Below are 22,096 nucleotides of genomic sequence, written 5' to 3' on the forward strand. Positions count from 1 at the left end.
TGCATGCAGTGCAGTGACATGTAGCTTCCTAAAATAAAGAATTTTATCGCTCCTTTTCTAACCTTCCTCTTCTCCCATGCCCCTTTGTGAAAAACTTGGCTGTTATGCAGTTGCACATAGGCTCTCGAGCTCTCCGACTTGCACATAGTTACAACTGTAAAACAGGCATTATTGAGGTTCTATACGGACCTGTCTGCAATAGTAGCAAATTGTTGGAGTTTTCTGATTTCTGGCAGTGCATGTGCGAGGGTTTATTCACACAACTGAACAACATTAAAGTTGGGTTTCAAAAATTTATCTCCCGAAGAAAGGGAAACATCTTTAATTTACTTTTTCTGTTGAGCAGAGCGATGCTCCATGTTGTTCCATAAACAGGCTTTTATTATCAGCAAAAGGTTATTGAAAGTAGCAGAGAACCTGTCTCACCGGCACGGTTCCATGCTGACAGATGGACGTGAAGTAGCCYTGCCAGAGCCATTACACAGAGCCCATAGCAAGGGATGAACCACAGGGTTTTTATCCAGGATTGCTGCTGGGGCATTCAGTGCAGGAAAGGCTTTAAGGAAGGGTATCCTCACTGGTCCTGCTTGTTGGATGAGCAAAAATTATAAAACAGCCTAATTTGGCATATAGTTTGATTTGGGTTCAGGTGGRTCTGTGCTGGGAGAAGCGACCACTTGCAAATGGGGCTTCTGATTCTTTTTTGGCTCTCTGCTGAAATTCCCAAATGGACCCAGCCAAAAAGTGTCTGCTGTAGAGACACGTTTCTTCCTGAGTAGTTACCTATCTATGGAAACACAGCAGCATCTGATTTCACTTCTARGAAAGCTGTGCTTCGCCAATATGTTTGGATCTCTTTGCTTATATAATGGAAGAAAGAGGATCTGCTGATATAAGATTAAATCCTAATGTGAACAAATGATTTAAGATGAGAGGATTTTCATGCAAACAGATTTTTGCAATTGAACACTTGGATAGTGAAATGCAGAGTAGATTTTCAGAAATGCAAGGGAGCTATTGCTTGGCTGATTTTTTTTTTTTTTTTTTCCTTTTTTAAACCAGTTGGCTTAATGCCTTGTGCTTGATTTATAAAGTCACCAAGCACTGCAGGGTTTTGGCAGATGCACTTGCTTGAACAAATGCTTTTGTTTGTCACACTGATGAGCCGTTAGGTACGTCACTCCTACCTTCCCTGGGAGTTGTGTTGTACTGCATAGCTTCAGCGTTTTAGTCTTCTGCTTTGAGTCTACTTCAGCCTTAAAATGCTTAGGGATTTTACTGTTTCTTCTGGGAGTTACAATGATTGGACTGGTAAATACCCTTCATTCCCACTTCAGTGGGGGGAACTGAATTTCTGAGGAAGGATTTCTAAATTTCAGGCAATAACAGTTGCAGCGCAGCCTCGTTTATGAGATGGCACAATTTGTGGAAGSGCAGTTGTGAAAAATGAAGTAACTGAAATTGCTTTTAAAATACAAATGGGCATCTCGGGCTTCTATTAGGAGAACATATTTTCTAAATTGCATTATGTCTTTAATGTTTCCTTTTARCTGAATGTTTTGATTCTGAAATGAAATTATATAATATTATTTAATAGTTCTTTACATGCCTAGCTTTAAATCACAATTTGTAATTAAGCTTAATATGAAAGTACAAGATTTGATATAATGTTTTCTTCTAGTACCCAAGCTGGTGTTCTCTGCATTTGAAGGAACAGTCTTTGAGAAGCTTTGTTCTTCTAACAAAAGGCACCAAAAATAAATTCAGTTAGGGTCATTGTGGTTTAGTTTAATGCTATTATGATAATAAGTACTATAATTACTTTCAGATAGTTTTTCCTTCCCAGAGGATGAGATTTTTCGTTTTATGCCTGCTTAAAGCATGAGAATGACAGTAAAATTAATGTCATAACCTTTGCAGCCTATTTATCCATTTTTTTAATAGTATCCTCAAGGATTTTGTGTAACATCTAAAATAAATGTCTTAGTATGGGCAAGCATCAAATTAGGTTAATTAGGTTCACCTGATATTCAGATTCAGCGTATGTATCAGAGCACCAATTTTGTATAAAAGACTGTGCATATATTTATATGAAACTTACTCTTMAGTTATTGAAAGTGTATGCTCTGCTTCCTTTGATTGTGTGCTAAAGAGTGATTTATAAGACAGTTTTAAGATTATTTTCAGTTTATTTGATATTTTTGTTTTTATTGACTTTTGTGTGGTGATGTAAGGAGTGAGGTAAAGTCAAAAGAGGATGTAATGGTAGCATGGAAATAAATTACATTTTTAGTTCTGTCCAAGACAACTTTAACTTACAGTCCTGGTAACAACTTGCTTTTCACTTCTGAGCTGTCAACATTATTCTAGGGAACTGTTGTGCCTTCTGAGGTGGTTGATCTTGAACGATTTGTTTATTGTTCTGTACTAATTTTACAAGCAGAGTAGAACAGATCTCAAGATTACACAGAATTTTTAAATCCTGGATTCGGATTGAGTGGATCCTGTCATTAAGATARGCTCACTCCGTTAGGATGGAGGGAAATGGAGCCAGGTGATGGGGCTAATCAGCCTCACACTTTGTATTTGGAAAGAACCTTTACTACAAGTGCTCAACAATTTGTATGCAAGTGCTTTGAAACCCGTCTGTAATTAAGGAAAATGCCATGGCAAGATACTTTTTTGGTGAATTCTACTGAGGCAGGTATAGATATCTGTATAGGTATTGTAACCTTCAGCTTCTGTACTGTACACTGCCAGAATCTCAGGACTTTTTGATTTTTGATAAAATATCCCTATACTTTGTGGACATGCCTCAAATGTTTGTAGATATTGAGTGTCTRTTAAATGTGTTACAACGTGGCTGAAAGATCTCAGCAGCTGTCAGTGGTGCAGGAACATGAATCCTTAGATCCAGGATGGTTGGGGTGAGGCTGCTTCCAAGGCTATTGCTAGTCAGTGATCAGAAAGCCTCACTGCCAGCAAAATTGGGAAATTGGGTAAACGCAGACATGGCAGTTGCACGAAGTTACATATTTTTCTCTAGATTGTGTTTGTATACAATAAAAATGTACTATAATACATATTCATTTTTCATTGAAATTTTTTCACTGGCAGTAGCTGATAATGAACTAAACAGTCAAACGAGAACGTCTGCTAGGTCAAGAGAGATCTTTCTGCTCTTCAAGCTGGATTCAAAACAGAGATATTGGTACAGAATGTTTCATTTTGTAGAGCCTCACTGTTTAATGTTAGGAGTTGTGAAGATGATGTAGATCTTGTTATTTCTGTGTATTATTGTAGGAATTATCTCTATATATTCTTAAATCTGACTAATTGTTATAATCAGAAGGGGAACTAGTAACCATAAGTGAGGTAGTCTCTTAAGTGTTTTAATGTGCTATTCAACTCAAAGTATGGAAATTTGGAAATGAATATATTGAGAAGCTTCATTTGAACACCTGTTTCTTAAATTGCTCTTCACAAGAATTATATGTGTGAAAACGACTTCAGTATGTCTGCATGTACTGACAGTGCTAGAGTGGAAAGAAAGTATACGACCATCATTCTGTAAGGAGACTTCATCGAGTGATATGGGGCAAAAAAAAATGTACGACAGCCCAGGTGGCAAGTGGAAAATCCCCGCTGGTTCCTGGGAGTGCTTCGCTTTCCTAGTTAAGGCCGGTTTGGTCTGTTCCTCTCTCGGAGCTGCTGAGGCTGTTGGTGGAGGTCGGCACGATGTGAAACATGGGTTTAGACGAGACCAAGTCCCCTCGTAGGCCGTGCCTGACTCTTGGGCCTTGGCTGCGTAAGCACCACGGACAGAGGCCTGTGAGGCCCGGCGCAGGGAGCGGCGCCGCCAGCCCCGCCTGGGGCGCGGGAGGGCGCGCGGCCTGCGGCCCAGCACGGGCTCGGGGCTGCCAAAATCGACCTCGGTTTGCTGCCCGAGCGGCCTCGCTGCTGCAGCCACTTTGTCTGTTGGTGTTCAACCTCCTGCAAGGGCTCTTGCGTTTTGCCTCTCTTATATGTTACTCTTAGTGCTTTTTCAGAATCACCAGTTGCATGATAGACAAGTATTTGAGGCTTACTTTTATGTTATGTAATTGTGGCAGATTTTGTCCTAAATAATTTTTCAAAACAAAACTTTTCATACTAATGTGCTTAGGAGACTCTTGAGCTCACCCCTCTTCTTTGTTTATGATTCTACTGAGTGATACATTAACCAGAAAAATAAATATMCTTCACAACATCACAGTTGGCTCTGCTCTTGGGAGATATTTATAGATACACAGTGGTAGGGACTGCYTGTTCCAGGTAGCTGGAAGTTTCATCTTAGTCAATGGTCTTGTGTGTGGCCTTCCCAAAGCCTCCAACCACATCAAGAGCTTAGTACCCTGCACAACTCATGAATTTCACTTTAATATGTAAAGCTAAGCTCAAGGCAGCTGTTCCAAAGTCAGTGTGTCATATCGCACATCAGAATGGATAATAAGGCAGTCTTAGTGATCCTTATTTTATGTTATCCTTACRTTATACTATGTCTTACACAATTGTCTATCAAGTCAGACTTGACCAGGCAACACACCCTGACYGTACTGGAAAGAAACAGGCCAACCTCTAAGTCCCTGGGTGACAACTTGATGTAGTGCCAGTTTGTATTGAACATTGTACATCAGATACCACGTAAAGCTCTTCTGGAGAGGGTTGGCCATGCGATGTCTGTTTKGCAAATGTGGCCTAAGATTCTTCAGCTGAGGTTCTAAGGAAGATTCTGCTTGTTATCAATTACATGGGATCCTTGTGGGCAAATATTTGAAGGAAAAGGATTGCATTAGCCCTGCATTCTTCGCAATGCGTTATCAAATACACGTTGTGAGATGCTCTCATTTTTTCTTGCTTTAAAAGGAGTTTAGAATTACAAGAAAACTGGTAGTTGTACCAGCTACTGAAGTATGAATAGTGCATGTGGACATATYTGTAACTCAAGAAACGCTTCATAGAAAACTGCAGTGTTGTTTGTATGGGGTATGGACATCCTGGGTCCTATACAAGGAACAGAGTTTTGGAAAATTACTGCTGCAGTGGGATCGCTATATCGCTATGTGAGGAAAGACTGAGTTGGGTCTCTTTTCCCTGGAAAAGAGAAGGCTGAGAGGGGATCTGATCARTATGTATAAGTACATGAAGGGGGAATGTAGGGAGGATGGGGCCAAACTCTTCTCAGTRGTGGCCAGTGACAGGACAAGGAGCAATGGGTTTAAGTTGAAACACAGGCAGTTCTATCTCCACGTGAGGAGGAACTTCTTCACTGTGAGGGTGACAGAGCCCTGGCACAGGCTGCCCAGGGAGGCTGTGGAGTCTCCTTCTCTGGAGATCTTCCAAACCCGCCTGGATGTCGCCCTGTGCCCCGTGCTCTGGGTGTCCCTGCTGGAGCCGGGGGCTTGGTCTGGATAATCTCCAGAGGTCCCTTTCAACCTCAACCATTCTGTGATTCTGTGATGAGGCTTGAACGTAAAGCAACACTTAGTGTAATTTTGAAGGTATCATTTCATAAAGTAACTATTCAATTGGCTAAATTATCACCTGCAAAAAATAGGCCTTTCATGCCAAGTATGAGGTAGTTTTGCTGGGACATGTGGCAGTCTTTGGGTTTGCATTGATTAGCACTTGCACTGTGTCTTTTGAAAATCAGTTTGAATGTTGATGTTTTCTTCAATCACTGAATTGGGTTAAAATACCAATCTAAGAAAAAGCATGAAAAGACATAGAAGTGTTTGTATACTTTAGAAAAGTTTTGTTGACTTCATGATTGTTTACATGCTCATCCAGTTCTTATAAAATAGTTCGAGATGTCTCAATGTGAAACATAACACAAGATTCTTTGAACTCCTTTTACCAATATAACAATAAAATTCATTAAATAGCCTATAAAAATATTTGGTTTGTGCATATGAAAGTAAATAGCTTGCTTGTGATTCCTCTCTTTATATTCAAAAACTTCAATGTGATTTTTAAAAAAACACTCTCCAAAATGTGGCTTTTTTGTATGTTTGTTTGTTTGAAATCTGGTCGTAATGTAATATACTCCACTGCTAACATTTTTAGTTTCTGAAGAAGTTTCCAAACTTCTAAGTGTGTGTGTTTCTTCTTTCCAGGAACGTTGTCGTGTTTATTAGAGGGCATAATGCAGAATCCTTTAACTTTTTCTGCAGGTACAGTATGCTTTCTATGCTTCTGAGGGAAATCAGAGATGGTTTATGASTTGCATTATCATTGTTAATAAGTAACTTTATTACTCATGTATTCTAGTCTATCCTAATTTGTTCTTTTAAAAAACAACTACAATCCTGTAGCTTTTATTATTTAAAACAATCACAATGGCTAAGCTTGTTTTATTTGGTGCTTTACTAATAACTGTTGCCATCTGTAGTTGAAGCTGTAAATAGATAGCTCAACCTCTTAGTTGCTTCAGCAGATTTAAATATCCAGATTTGTTGCCTTGTATATTGTATTATAATTATTTTATCCGGATATGTTTAAAAATCATTGTTATATTTGATGAAGGGTATAATTTGGGGTCCAACAGTGTAACAATTTTCAAGCTAGAGTAAAAGAATAGTACAGATCACTATATGTATCTAAATTTAAAAATATAATGAATATTGAGAAATTTATAATCTTGTATTTCAGCACTATTTCCCAACAATTCTGTCCTTAGTGACATTTTYCTACTTAACTGTTATTATTCTTTTGTATATTCAGTTTTTGATTTTTCAGTAGTTAGCATCCAAATTTTTTTCTTCGCTCTTAGTAAAGGTATTTTTGCTGTCAGAGCGTATACCCAGGCCTCTACATGTTATCTGTAGCTTACATTTCCTTTCATGGAGGAACATGATGTCACAACATGTGTCACAACACTAATGTTTAAATGTGGTTTTTAACTTGAACGTCAGCTTGAATGGTGGTTCTAAAATGTGGGGGAATGTCTGGTGCGTGTGACGTTGGCRGTGACAGACTTCAGAGCAATTGTAGGCTGCCAGTTAGGTGTCCGTTTTCAGTGCTTACATTAATTAATGGGGGAAAAAAGCAGAAATTATTACTTAACTGTAAGCCTTGAGCTTTTCCTCTCATGAACATTTCTGTTYTACTTGTTTTGACAGATGTAGTGTTTTGATGGCACCATAGTCATTCTGAGGAAGCTCTTCCAGGGTGATGTGTAAATTATCTTAGCTGATGAGTTCTGTGCCTCAGGGCACCCTTCTTCAAGGAAGAGACGRATTGGATAGGAGTTAAGCCTGGTAAAGCCATCCACCTTGCAGTGGGCACCTTGTGAGTGTATTTGTGACTCAGATAGTTAATTCTAGTGCTTGAAAGCTTTCATTTTACTTTTGCTTTAAATAATAGAGAATTGAGGAGATTCTAATGCTTGAAAACTTTAACTTTTCTTTTGAATAATAGAGATTTGAGGAGTTTGTAGTCAAATTTAATGTTGTCTTTGCTAAAGCCATTCCTGAATAATAGGAGGAAAAATGTAAACTGTGAAGCTGTTTGCAACACTTAAAAGTGATGAATCATTTGCTTTAGGGTTTTCTTCTAAAGAGAAATCCTACCAGTTGATATCCTGTTATCAGCGTTCACCCCCAGTGAGCTATAGCAGCCCTCCTCTAAACTTTGGAAGCGGTGGTCGTGCTGACAGCCGTAACCTGCTCCTGGGTAAGAGCCCTGCCCCACGGAACCGCGGGGCTCTGCAAAGGTGCCTGGCTCACTGTGCTTGCCTTTGGCTTCCCCCACCGTTACGTTGGCCTTGTATCAAGCATCAGGTTTGTTTTTAAATGTGTCATTCTGCTTAGAAACTGCTAGAAGTGTGTTAACAATTTTTAATAATTTACATGCTACTGTAGGTTGGCACATTTGTTAGAAGGGGTTTGAAGACATTAAAAACTGGTCCTGGCAGTAGGGCCYGTCAGTGGGTTACGCACAGGATAGTGTTTCTCCCAGCCTTGCTCTGCTTTGARAGTGCCTGTTATTTTTCAGTAGTATGGAAGTAATGATTAGTGCAGGTTCTTTTGACTGGCAGCGTAAATCTTTCTCTCCTGCCATTCGTCATGCAGGAGTCTTGTAATTTAATATATACTCATTTAGTATGTGTGTGTTTTTCTCAAAATATTTCATAAGAAAACTGATTCTGTCACTTCTGCAACCACCCACTGATTCCCTCTGTTGAAAAAGCTGCTTTTTTTCTGAGTACTGAGACATTTAATTTCTGAGATTTTAATTGTTTCCTAGGAATTCTGAAATCACCACTGGAGCATTGCATGTGTAATTCACATTCATGTTGATATTTGCTGTTGAGCAAGTTTAAAATTTTTTTTTTTGGTGCTGTTCCTTAATTGCATGAAGTATCATTGCAGGCTGTTGGCTTGTAGGAGGCTGAAATAGCTTTGGATGAGTAGCGTTGTCAGCTTAATAAAAACCCTTTTGTTAGATGACTCAGACATGAAGTGAAGGTGTAGGTGAGGCTGTGTCTGTCTACCTAGGAGCTCCTTCAATGCTGTTCTCTGATTTTATGATATAGGTTGGAAGAGCATATTCATACAAGCTAGAATTGTAGTTCTACTTCTTGGCTGTCTTTGTTTTAATAAAAAAAAAAAAATTATTATATGGTTGAAAAAATCCTTGTGTGTGGCTGAGTAGATTGTGCGCGGCTGTTAGCGTGCCTACGTGGCCAGGAGATGCCAGCCTGCAATTAGCCACGTGAACAGCTCTCAGCCTGGGCTCTCAGCAGCAGGAGCCCCCGCTGCCTTTCCATCATTAACGCACATGCAGGTGCAAATAGCGCCGCGGCACTTGGCCCGGCGGCGTCTCGCCGGGGGACACGCCACGTTCACGCGGAGGACATCTGCTCCAGGAACGTGGCCCAGGCAGCGGCAGGAGCGYGGGGCTCCCAGCATCTGCCCCCGGGAGCGTCTGCCGTAGAGCAGATGCCGACGTCTTTATCTGCACAGATGGGCTGCGTGACGGGCCGAGCGGTGACGAAGGCGAGCAAGTTTGGTAAAGGTTTCGGGGTGTTTCTCGGGAGAGGAAAATGGAACAGGTAAATTGGGAAATCACCGTTGGTAGCTGAGCATAATTTTCAGCCTATCAAAAAAAACTAGTTAAATGTATTGATTTTTCAGTAATACAGGCATTATTCTTGTGATTATCCCTCATGTTAACTAGATAAGCACAAAATCAATAAGAAGGTTTTATTTTTTTTCACGAAATTTCTGCTGTGCTTTCAGAAAGATCCTAAATAATTTAATTAGAATAATTTTTTAAGAGAAAGACTTGACTATTTAGCTTCAGAATTTCATCTCTTCTTAAGTTTATCCAAAACACTGAATGGACTGAAAAGCTTGAAAAAGAGCRTATTTTGAAATAGTAGCCTTGCTTTGAAAAACTTTTACTCAGTTGTTCAATGTTTATATTTAACGGTGTAAAATAATTGAGGACTTTTGGGATTTTTCAAGATTGGTACTGCAGTGTTATTAGACTAGGGTTTAGGCCTTCTGCTCTTCAGAAGTTGCTGCGRGATAGTTTGCTTAAGCTACATATCTAAGCTGAGCTGAAAAAAAMCAAACCCAGTGGTCTGGGCTTCAGAGGGATTTGCCTGGTTCCCAGGGATGGAATCCGCTGCATTTTCCATGTGTCTTCCATGCCTTTGTCCTCGGAGCCCTGGCCGTGCCGCTGCTTCCAACAGAAGAGCACTCCAGGTAAACGYGAGTTTCATTTGAAACTGAGTGGTGTTTCTGCACAGGACATCTCTAAAGATACCATCTTTGGCCTGTGCTCCTGCTGACTGCATTTCAGGTTTAATTCCATCTTGCACTGGCACCCATTACAGGTGTTTCCTGATGCATTATCACTTTCCATGGCTCTGTGCAGTTGATTCCCTTACAGTAGCCCCCCTGCCTCCTCCTGAGCCCCGTGCTGCCTTTAGGCAGTATAGGAGCTACTTTGGGCAGCTTAGCAGTGTCAGTGAATGTTGCAAATAATTGGAATTATGCACTAGGGGAAAATAAAAAGGCATTCAGATGCTTTATTTCATTTTTTCTTCTGCATCCTAAGGTCAGAGTGGCCTGTGTTCAGGTTCAACAGAAAGCTGTAGTTCTGTATGTTCAAAAAAATTCTGYTAATACCACCATCTTGAAGATATTTCAGTCTTCCTATGGTTTATAAGTACTTTGTCTTTAAAAAAATACTTAAATATACAGATCTTTTTGAAGTGCTGAGTAGATCCTCTAGTCTTTATTTTTGTTTCAGTCCTTCTTGTGCAGTTGACCGCAGGTGGCAATGTTTTGCCCATCTCAGCCAGAGCTGTGTGGTCTTTCTCCAAAGAAATTTTCATCATGAAAAAGGAAAAGGGGAACCATTAGAGAAATACAAAAGCCCTGGATAGAGATTCTGCATTTTAAAGCTAAATCACCCAGGTGACTTTCAGAAGAAAAGCTATTTACAGAACCCCTCAGAAAGTACTCTCCAAGATCATCCAAATATTTGCAGTGTGGTCTGTGGTCTTCTCCTTTCTTTGGGGATGATAAACCCTGTGTAGGCCAGGCAAGGTCTCCTCCTCTGCTCATGCTCAATGAGGGAGCCCTTCGCTGGGTTTGTATTCCAGAAGTCACTGTGCAGGTGCTTTTAATGCCTCAGATTATACAGATTTGCTCTAAGTCACAGTGATCTACAGATTCTTTTTCTCCTGCATATAGACCCTTCAAGAAGAAGGGCTCTGATTTTTACATTAGAAGGGGAAACCTTATAAAATGGCTAATGGGTTTCCTCTTCTTCCCATAACGCTCTCTATTTTTACATCTCTGTTTGCAACAACAACAAAAGAAAAAAAAAAGTTTGAGGAGTAAATGGCATAAATTCCCTTCTGTAGTCAAGGGGGAACTTTTCTGATGCAGGAGGTGGGATTGAATTCCCAGTAAGAAAAAGATTGATTCTCTTCTTTGCTTGTTTGAAAGGAGAACAAGATTCTAGTCAGAAAGTATTTCATGATTTATTCATAAAATGGTCCTACTTGACCTTTTTGTGCAGCATATTTTCTGAAGAATTCTGCCCTCATTTTTGTAGCAGACCTGGCCATTATTGTTTCCTGCACTTCAGGAAAAATAAGTCTATTAATTACCACCAGTATTAGATGCATAAAGAATTTATCCACATAGATATGATCTTCATAGTCATTTCTGAAAGCACTTCACATTTACATCAAGTTTACAAGGAATGAATTACAGGGTAGGTCTGTATCTTTCTTGAAGGTCATTTTGAGACATTTCAGCTGGCACTTATCCCAGAATATATTTTTTAAGACCAGTTTCAGTCATTTTTTTTCCCAGATCTCCTGTTGGTCSCGGCCTTCCAAAGCCTGTGATTCATGTGCACGATGCCGCTGCAGGGTTATGAATCCAGGGCCCATTGCTTGCATCGTCTCCCTTCAGCTGTTTTCTGAACAATTAGTTCCCCCAAGTGGTTGTGTCACTGAAGCCCTGCTTCACAAATCCCTAGGGATGGAATTCTGCCTTGGGAAGAATGACTATGCAAAAGAGAAAAAGGAAAGGAAGATAAAACACAGGAACTGCCGAGCGACCACGGTTGTTTCTTTTCTGCCCCACTGAGGCCTGTGGGAGCCGTGTTGCTTCTGAATGGAGTGGAATTTAAGTCTAACATGTTGTTACTGAAACTTGTGTTGCCACGTGGAAGACGAAACACATTCTCTTTGACCATATAGCTAATAGTTTATCTCTCTTACTGAAATCAAAGAGCAGAGAGGATACAGGCATTTGGCAGTGACTGTGTCTATTGCAGGKGCTCTGCACCATCTCCTGCCTGTAGACTTCTCTGTATTGAGCTTTTCTCCCAAGTTCTCTTATTGTCAGAGTAAGGACAAAAATCTGAGCATCTCTGGGTGTATTCTTTGTAAAGATGGAAAATGTAAGGATGCTGTTAATTACGAATGCAGCATCTAGCTCTTTTCATGGCAGTTTTTGTTTCTTGTTGTGGAAATATATAATTGCTTAGAACCAGTTAATTATGTTAACCTTGTTATGAAATGAGAGCTTATCGCTCGAGAGGCTYTGCCTTCAGCACATGGAAGACTTTGAAAATTCACAAACGCTGTGAGAGGTGATAAAAGAGCATAGGAATCTGCTAATAAACATATTCCACCTTCATTCTGGCAAAGTAGTGTTTAAAAACCTCTTGTGTAGACATCTGGACTACTGGGAAATAGTTCCGGACTTCCCACCCTTTATACAGGAGCAGAGGGATGGCTTTTTTTTCTCTTTTATAGGGTTGCATTAAGCCTTACTTTGCCCACATGCTTTATTTTATGTAAGATGTTGCTTTAGAATATTGATTTACTCAGATGTGGCTAATAGCACGCTTGATATAAAATTCCTGAAGTTTACCTCAGAGCTGTTGGCCATTTATTATCCCCCACAGAAATAGCATTCATACATATTTGAAAAGTTACTTGTGTTGGGAAAATACAGAGAGGTAAAAGTTCAAGGATATTACAAAGCCTTTAAGTATTTAAAATCTACAGCAAGGCTGTTTTTTTCCCTTAGTTGAGAAATCCAGAATGTTCTCTTAGATGATTGCTGTTTATCCTAGTAATACAGCGTCTAGATATAGTGACTTCTTGATGCGTTAACTTCCTCTTTCACAGATATTGTTTGTCAGAACAGGTTTTTTTGAGAACAGAACTATTGAGAGGTTGCAGAAACCTCTCAATTTGCAGAAAAATCCTTCATTACAGAAAGAAGCTTTAAGTAATGAAGCAACTTTTGTTGCTTTGTTGTTTACTTTCAAGAGTAAGAAAGAGCAGAGGAAACTATATCTGAAAATTAATAAAATTATCTGTCAGTATATCTTGTTAGTATTTTTTTAGGGAGTTATGTTGGACAGYATATTTTTGAAATTCAGATCTGTGTATACTTTTGCACATGTCATTATGCTGTTGGTAGTGCAAAAAGGATCTATGTCAGGAAAGAAGGGATGACATGAACATGAGCTGCAATATTCTCTTGCTAAGGACGGACTGATGGAGATTAAGGAATCTAGGAAGTGTCGCTCTGCTCTTAGAATTTCTTTCAGTTCACTATAGTCCTAATCTCTTACARTAATAAATTTGCACAGACTTTAAAGCATAGATGGCATTTCTAYATGGCAAAATGTTACGTGCACAAGCAGCAAATTACATTGATACTTAAATCAGAATTAATAATGTATAACTTTAAAGAGGTTCAGTTTCCTTTTTAGAATTTTAACAAATTAATCTTGTTCCTCCCATGATACGCAGAACACACTGTTTTCTTAGAATATTTTTACCTTATCTTAGTGTTTCTGCAAATGATATGCTGTGGTTTTCTTGTCTTCTATTGGAACACTTTGTTACATAGTTTATTATTGTAATCTATTTTAAATTGCATAAAAGGATGCCTATGCAGAAATGATTTTATGACTCGCAAAAAAAAAAAAAAAATCAAGCTCTAAAAGAGTAAGAAGTGCCAAGGTATAAGGTTCCTTCTATGCTGAAATATTCCTGCTTTTCAAACTCGTGCAATAGCAATGTTCTCTACCCATTTTAATAGTCTTCTTTTAATAGCCATACCCCACCTCGAATATTTTTCCTGGCTGCTTTGTAAATCTCATTTCCAGTTTTCGTCTTTTTCCTGCTCTGTGCATACCCTAGTTTCACACTACCTGAATCCAGCAGGTTGGAGCAGAGGAGAGACTGTTTCCCTGCTTCACCTCGGTTGCTTGGACTTAACTAGGATAATTTTAGGAAAATCCAGCTCATCCTGAGGCAGGAGTAGGTTCAATAGAAAATAATCATTGGAAAAATGAGCTACCTGACACATGAACATATTGAACACATTCAACACATACCAAAAGCTTACAACTTTGCCAAATTTTTAGAGAAACAAGACATTGCTGTGTCAAATATCAAGGTTTTCCTCTAATGTACAGACATATTAATAGATTATTCCTGTTTTGGATAAAGGCCTGCACAGGAACAGCTGACACGATCTGAGAAAATTTGTTTTAGAAAATTATCTGAGGCAGTTGCCTAGTATGGCATCTTCCACCCAGAAGGTTAATACGTGACAAGGTTATAAACAGCAGAAAATAGGTTGTTATAGTGTATTATTTGGGACAATCCTAATCTTTGAACGTTATTGCCACCCTCACTTTTTAGAGGTGTGCAGCAAAACTAGTTTTGAACAGAGACTGCCAAATTCTGTTTTGTTTAGTGTCTTCAGTTCTGTTGATTTAAGTGGGATTACGGAAAGTGCAAATTGGCCTAGAATTTAGCTCCCGTATTTGAAACTTTTTTTAAAGCTACTGAAATTTCATTCTTCTGTGAGTTTTTTGTTTTGTTAGTGTTGACTGTCTGCCATGGTAGTGAAGCTGAAGCATCCCATCTGTTTATGGCATTAACCAGCTTTATTCTTTCTCTAAACTATCGCCCTGTATTTGGCATATAATATATTAGATTTTAAATTTTTTTTTGAGCGAAATGACAAAGAGCAAGAAGCATTAGCCTTCTTAATGCATTAGCTAGAAAGTAATGTTTTATATTGTCATTTTTTTTGTTTGTTTTTTCTCCTTGTTTCTATTTATAACTGATTGAAGCACTTTTGCAGGTGGTGTTTTTTTGCATGCTAATCCTGCAGAGAAACATTGTGTCCAACAAAGTGTGCTGGATCAGCAAAAACAAGGAACTTGTGCTGGAAAGGCAGTATCCACAGGTATTCAGAGTGTATGGGGTTTTGGCAGAGTGTAACTATTAACTCCCATTGAACTTCATTTAGAAATGTCTTTCAGAGAATAGTTACACACTCTTTCATATCCAGAGAGAACTTTTTTTCCCTTTCAGTTCAGCAAATGACTCAACAGTATAAACATGGACAGGTGAGATGGCCTTACACAGTTTATTAAAAATTTAACAATGATCCACGCTGATTTTTGAGCTCATTTTTCTTAATGAATGAAATAGGTTGTATTAGTAAGAAAAATGGTGTCTTTTCATACGCTTTCTGCAGTGTTTGAGTTCACCGAGAATACATGTGCTGCATAAAGGGAGAGATTCAGAAAGAAACAGAACAGGGTAGACTGGGCTAGAGTGGATCTCATGARGGAAAGGGGACCGTGGAGAAAGAGAAGTCCTGGGAAAGACACTCTGTCCTCCAGAGGACTCTCCTGGCTTCACAGGAACTTTGGTTTTTGTTGGTGTACCAATGGCCAGTCCTGTGCAATTTGGAGGTAATTTAGAGCTGTGGAAAACTTACATGCTGAAATGTCAGACTGCTGACACTTCCTTGTAGTAGTGTGCTAATGGGTRATCTCTTAACAGACACTTTTGAAGTAAGTGGGTTGAGCAGTGTTTGCTTTAACCTTGGACTTATTTAGAAGTGTCTACCTGTTGCTCCAATTGCATGCATACAAAATAGTAAAAACATTGGTTGAAAGTGAGCTTCACACCATTCAGAATTTAATGAGTTCTCTCATTTCCTTTATTATTGATGAGAGCTTAGGAGAAACTATGAAAATTGTTGCTTGCCAGTAAAGTACCTCTAGACTATGGCCTCTGGAAAGAATGTGGCCTAAAGCCCAGGGCCATCCTGCAGACTGGCCATTGCAGTGCTTGAGTGAAAACCACTCTCTTGGCTTCCAAGATTTTCAGATATTTGCACATATCCCTTTGAATCAGGGACAGAAATGATTTGAAAGGAGGTGCAGAATACAAGTGGAATGTCCTGGAGAAAATGTATATTAAGTTTCCGTTTGTCCTTCTGGTGTGGTGCCTGACAGAGTCCATTCAAGTTCTCCAGTGTCAAGCTGGGAAAAACATGAATTATTCTAGTATCTGAAGGAATTTCTTAGCCAAGTGTAAATAGAACAAATATTCTTGGTCACAGGTGATCATTGAATATTCTGTGTGTGGGGGGCAGTAGGACCTCAAAAGTGAGAGTCTTTTGGCTGTTTTGCCTGATCCAGAAAGCTAAATAAGCTACTATGATGTTTTCCAATTAGCTTTCCCAATCCATAGCCAAAATCCTAGTGGGTACGAAAGATCCTCGGACAGCTACTTCGCATCTAGCCCCTCTCTGTGTTTAGACACTGGCTGAGCTGCTTCACTCCAGCAGCTCTGCGGGATGAGAGGCAAACAGAGCTGAGGGGCCTCTGCATAGCAGGGGCACGGCAAGGAATATCTCTTCACTAAACTGTTTAATGAAAACTTGGCAAAAATAAAAGAAAATCAAGCCTGCGACCAAACATGGCTTGCCTGGAAGAAATGTTTATCGTAAAATTACAAACGTTGAAAAATTGAGCGTTTGTATAAAAATCCTTTCTCAAACAGCTATCTCAATGCTTAGCGTTGTAATAACTACCGAAGAAGAATGTTCATTTAAAAGGACTTGGTTTCAAAGAGCATTTTGTGTTTTCTACTCTTGAGGATCTTAGGTTGTAAAATGCCAGTTTCTTTTGGAGTACTCAGGAATTATGTAGAGACATTTTTTTCTAAATAAAAGTTATTTTAGTGCCTAAATTTGCACTGGCAAGTWCATGAATTTGAGAAACGTAAATGCGTTTTTAAAGCTAGTGTAATGCATTATTTGTACAAATGTTTCCTCCAAACCTTGAACTGTTCCTTGATGGTGCTTGAACTGTCATTTTGAGATGGTTGTGGGAGAGGTGGGAGTTGGGGAGTGATGGAATTTTTGCTGTGGATGCCTCATTTGCTGTCTTTGAGTGGAGAGTGGATACCTTACGAATTGAAGTATAAAGAAACACAGGCAGCAATCTTCTGAAATACTGGTTTAATAAGTGAATTTGTGCAAATCCTTTTTAATAATAATTCTTGAGGTCTCTCTGATTTTATTACAAGTTTGCATACTTGTACAATTGGCAAGTAATTTTTTAAAGACTCCATCGTGTAAGCTTTAGTCTGTATAAATAAAAAGTGCAAATCATAAATGTTATAGAAATGTTCTGCAAAATGCAGTGACTCTGGTAGAAGACTATAGTCAGAGCAGGTGCTTAGAAGACTTTTGCAGCATAAAATGTTTAATTCACGCTAGTTCTTCCACCTAAATATTTTCAGTGCCCTGGTATAGGTTTTTCAGGGCAGAAGTGTTAAAGGTGTATGTGTTCTGAAGTGTTGCAGAGTGTATAACCTAGAGTGTATAACCATTTAAAATTAGCTTAAGTGACTGTTATTTGTGTAAATATATATTTTAGTATATTGCTTCAGGGTTCAGGATTTTATTTTTATTCTGTCCATGCAAAGCTTGCAATTTAAGGCTAATTTAGTGGTGGTTAAATACCTCCATTTTTGTGGCAGGTTTGTGTGTGATAGTCTCCTTGTAAGCAGTTTCATTTTTGACACTGATTTTTTTCAATAAGAAATACCATACATTATATTACATTATCTGTGTGTATTTTATTATTACAGATGAACACAAATCGCCTTCTGATATCATACAAAGTTGTCAGAAGAAAAGTCAATTTAGGACCATCGCTCCAAAAATGGTACCGAAAGTTCTAACATCTGGAGTGGTTCCTTGTCTTCAGTCCCCTTTGYCTGAGCAAAATACACCCATTTCAGCTGCAGGGTCTACGCCGCTGGTAGTACCTACACAAAACTACACTGTGATGCAGGTTGCTGCTCACGAGGGAACTTTCTCTGTTTTGGCTTTGCCTTATGTTACCCCTGCAGTGACACAGCAAACGCAGCAGTCAAAGAGGAGCCCTCCTGAAAATCTTAAGCTGCCTATCCCTAGGTACCAATCTGTGAGGAATAAATTGCTGGGTGAGAAAAAAACAACTCAAATCTCTGTCCTGGTTGCACGTAACAAGACTGCTACCAAAGGTCAGGTCTCGTCCCAGGCTTCAGCGTTAGGTGAAGACTATCCTGAGGCTCGTAGTAGTTCAGATTCAGGTGAGCGAGTGGTGTCCGTGGACCGGGGTTCAGCTGAAATTGCAGTTGCTGCATTACTGAGTGAAGGTCACGGTGTGGATCCGGGGGCTCCTTTGCTAGACAAAGCAGCTGTTACTAAAGGTAATGATTCTGGAGCATCTGAAATGAAGGATTCATTAACCAAGCCAGCAAGTACAGGTAATCCCATGAAGCACCCTGTGAAGACAGCATTTGAAAACACAAAAAAATCGCTCATTGTGTCCAAGAAACTAAAAGAAAAAAGCACMAATTCTGCAAATTCGGTCACAATACTGTCACCAGCAGTTTTGGGCAATGTGGTACAACTGACTCCATCTGCACCAAAGGGGAAGCTTCCAATTCTGCCCTACTCAAGAGTGAAAAATACAATGTTTTCTAAATCTAAGCAGAATGCTGATGCTATAGGTGTATCTAGCCCTTCACTAAGAGCTGAATGTGAAAAGATACCACCTTCGATGAAAACCCTTCATGTTCCTACTAAAGCATCCGATAAACGACCTGCTGTATCTTTTACACAAGTCCCCAGGCAAGCCATCCGAGAAAATAACTTATGTCCATCCAATAAAATGGATGCTGACAGCCTTAAAAAAATGAATGCTCTGCCCTCCAAAAGAAGAGGCAGAAAAAGAAGAACCCCAGATGATCTGTTGGCTTTTCAGTCCAAGCGGAGGAAATGCCTTGTTAATAAGTTCAGAGAAGGGAGGGAGAGGATGAAAGTTGATCTTCAGCAACCTCAAGACAAAAAAACAGAAGCAGTGAAAAAATACCGTAGTATTAGACCGAAGCCTGTGGTGGTTGTGCAGGCTTTTGCACCGCTGACTCCTGCAGCAATAGTGGGCACAAAATCTCCTGATCATTTAGAGCCGGGTCTTATCTTAAATAGCCCGCTTCCCACTAAATATGTAAACTACAAACATAATGATGTCTCCTCCGCTAAATCAAGCGACTTAAGTAGAAATGTATATTCAACAGTACCTAAACTGTGGCATAAATGTCATGTCTGCAACCATAACTTCCAATTTAAGCACCATCTTCAGGACCATATGAATACCCATACCAACAAAAGGCCCTACAGCTGTCGGATCTGCCGGAAAGCCTATATTCATTCTGGAAGCCTGAGCACACACATGAAACTGCATCACAACGAAGGCAGGCCCAAGAAGCTCGTGTGCTGCGAGTTCTGTGCTAAGGTTTTTGGCCATGCAAAAGTGTATTTTGGCCATCTGAAGGAGGTTCACAGGGTGGTTATCAGCACAGAGCCCTCTACTAGTGAGCAGCAGCTGCAGGATGCTTTAAAGAACAGAGAYACGAACATGAAAGAGCCAGAAGAAGCAACAGAGAGGTGCGTGTTTCCACTAATTAGATCTTCGTAAAACTAGGAATTCAGTAGAAATACAGAGAATAAGAAACATTGTCAGTAGAAATTAATAAATGTCACCGTTATGAAAACTGTTCATTCATTTTGTTTTCTCAGCTGTTTTTTTTCCCACGTGGCATTCCTAATGATTCCCATATTTTTTAAAACTGACAGGTAATCCACTAGAACATCCCAATGTATTTTAGCTGACATAAGGCCACTGGCAGTTTGGGTATATATTTTTACTAGTTGATTTCTAATGACTAATATTTTCTCTGTTAAGCTGAATCGTGATTTTACAGTAGTTTTTCTCCAGAAGACAAGTGAACCAAATGCCATAAGTGCAAAGCAATTCATATTTCAGTGTTAGCTTGTAGCTTGTTTACTCTATTAAGTATCCTTATCCCGTTTCCTTCCCTGAAGTGCTGAGAGCCAAATCTACATTGATTACTGCTTCTTTTTGCAATCACTTAGCCCAGCAAAAAAGCTAATACATACCACAGAGATAAATAGGACTTTCATCTCTTCAGTAGGATTTTGAGGCAAATTTTCTTCACCCAGTAGAAATGCTGTAATAGTAGAAAGGGATTTTTTCGACTTCACTGTGCATCTCTTTTCATTGAAATGTGCTTTCTTAAGCTTGGTACAACTCAATATCTCAGTTCTATGCAGTCACTTGCATAGTTTTATTCACTGGGGCACCACTCAGAAATATTAAAGATATTTAAGTTAAAAACATCCTCATGCTTTTATTTCAGGCCTACCATGTTGTCTTTCTGATCTCTAGTAACATTAATGTGTGACCCATTTCCTAGACACTATGAGAAGGAGCTCTGTGGAGTCCTCTTGATTGCCTAAGCTTAGCCCAGCAATGTGGAGCTTCATGCGTCCTTTATAATGCAGACTTGTTGTGGACCAGGGAAGACAGGCTGTGCAGTTGTTAATTGTGCATATTTTTTTCCTCTTTTTACTGTGTTAGTAAGTTTTGGCAAAAACAGAAGCTTTGAAGTTTCTTTGTTGCTGTCTTGGAGTAGGGGGTAGGACCAACAGCAATTGCAGAAGCCTTTGGATCAGTTGGTGCAAACAGAGGCAGCTGCGTTTGAATTGATCTACTTATCTCAAGAACTTAAAATTTTATAAAGCTTCTATTAAAAGGTTGGTGTTATTAAAAGCTTTTACAAAGAGTRTTTTTGGAGGGAATTAAAAAAACAGCTTTGAATAGTACTGTTGTACAGTTGCTTTCATTGTTTCCTAGCAAGACTTAATATTATTTTATTTCACTTATTTCTTCTGCTGTTAATAAATTATTGAATGGACCGCACTTGTTTTTAATTATGATTAAATGCCATCTCTTCTCAAAACTACTTTTTTCTTTTTTTTTTTAACAGAGGAAATAAGTGCAACTTTGAAGACCTTTTCCATAATCCAGGAGAAGTCAAATTACAGATAAAATGTGGTCGCTGCCAATTTATTGCACAGTCTTTTGCTGAAATGAAGTTTCATTTATTGTGCTGTCATGGAGAAGAGATCCAAGGAAGAGTAAAGGAAGGGATTTTGCAAGGAAATAGAGGAACTAAAGGGGAATTGGTCAAACATGCAACTCAATTTTGGAAAAAGCGCAATGAGAGAAGATGTTTAGCAAAATCCAGTGCTCCAGAGGAGGAATTTTATAGTTTTCCAAAACTGAAAAGGCAAATATATGTTCACCATCAGAATGATGTGTTTCCTAAAAGTGAAATAACTCAGTCAGAACCCAGTGAAGTAGCCAAGGAGATGCAAAATTCAGGTTGTGGTGCACCAAGCAAAAAAATAGAAATTTGGTCTAAGGCTGGATATAACTGCATTTTATGCAAACAGTTGTTTGGCAGAAAAGAAGATCTTTGTAGTCATTGGCAGAATCATCATAACTGTGAAGACCCTTCTGTTTTATGGACAATTTTTAATTTGTTCTCAAAACAAGGGATTATTGACCTTTCTAGTAGTGGTGAACATTAAAGCTGAATTTTGCAGTGCGGTGAAAAATAGGAACTAAAATCCCAAATTATTGTGTGCTTTTGCTGTGTTGCAAAACTAACTCAAGAAAAGTATCCCTTGAAAAATTTTTTTGTTTGTGTTTTCTTTTGGTTATCATTCTCAATCTTTATTCACCTCCATTTTGTTAAATAGAAAATGTATTAAGGAAAGAGATACTCAAGGTACATTATATTACCCATGCAGAAATGCGTCAGGTTGCATGAACTAATCTTGATCTTCCAAATTCTAGGGTAAATATGTATTTGCAAACAGTTCTCTAGGTGATTTGGATGTGGGTACCACCCTATGCTCAGAGTTTTGTGGTTTCAGAGCTTTTAAACCTTGTTTTCTTGGTTTCCTTTGTCAGCCCTCTTTGCTGCCTACAGTTTGTTGTTGGGCAGCCTTTCAGGTGTTACGTTCTGCCCTGATAATAACAGAGATGTTCAGATTTTTTGGGGGGGCTGGACTAGATGACCTCTGAGGTCCCTTCCAACCTTAAGCATTCTATGATTCTATGATTTTTAAAAGCTGAAAGGAATTTACCTGTATTTTTTGCTTTTTTGCCTCCAGCCTGCTTTGGGATCAAGACTTAAATTACTTGTGCCTGTGAGGGGTGGAACTCTCAGAGCTTGACTGTTTTATGAAAAAAAGATGTTTTTAGAATTGGTGATCTGGGTTTTCTCCTAGGAAATTTGACATTCTGCAGTGGATTGCACGGC

The 22,096-nt window shown here is 39.1% G+C and overlaps 1 protein-coding gene across 1 annotated transcript in view; it reads left to right on the forward strand.

The window, feature by feature from the left end:
- Positions 1 to 21,626, forward strand: part of ZNF438 (zinc finger protein 438) — a 42,577-nt gene extending 20,951 nt beyond the window's left edge. The window contains exons 4-6 of the mRNA XM_026048800.1: positions 6,156 to 6,212; positions 17,504 to 19,349; positions 20,753 to 21,626. Of these exons, the coding sequence (XP_025904585.1) occupies positions 6,185 to 6,212; positions 17,504 to 19,349; positions 20,753 to 21,359 (2,481 nt within the window). The 5' untranslated portion in view covers positions 6,156 to 6,184 and the 3' untranslated portion in view covers positions 21,360 to 21,626. The remainder of the gene's footprint in view (positions 1 to 6,155; positions 6,213 to 17,503; positions 19,350 to 20,752) is intronic.
- Positions 21,627 to 22,096: the final 470 nt, after the last annotated feature.

This window comes from Nothoprocta perdicaria, unplaced genomic scaffold (genome assembly GCF_003342845.1).
Source record: "Nothoprocta perdicaria isolate Ctin4 unplaced genomic scaffold, notPer1 scaffold_57, whole genome shotgun sequence".
In the NCBI taxonomy this organism is placed as follows: Eukaryota; Metazoa; Chordata; class Aves; order Tinamiformes; family Tinamidae; genus Nothoprocta; species Nothoprocta perdicaria.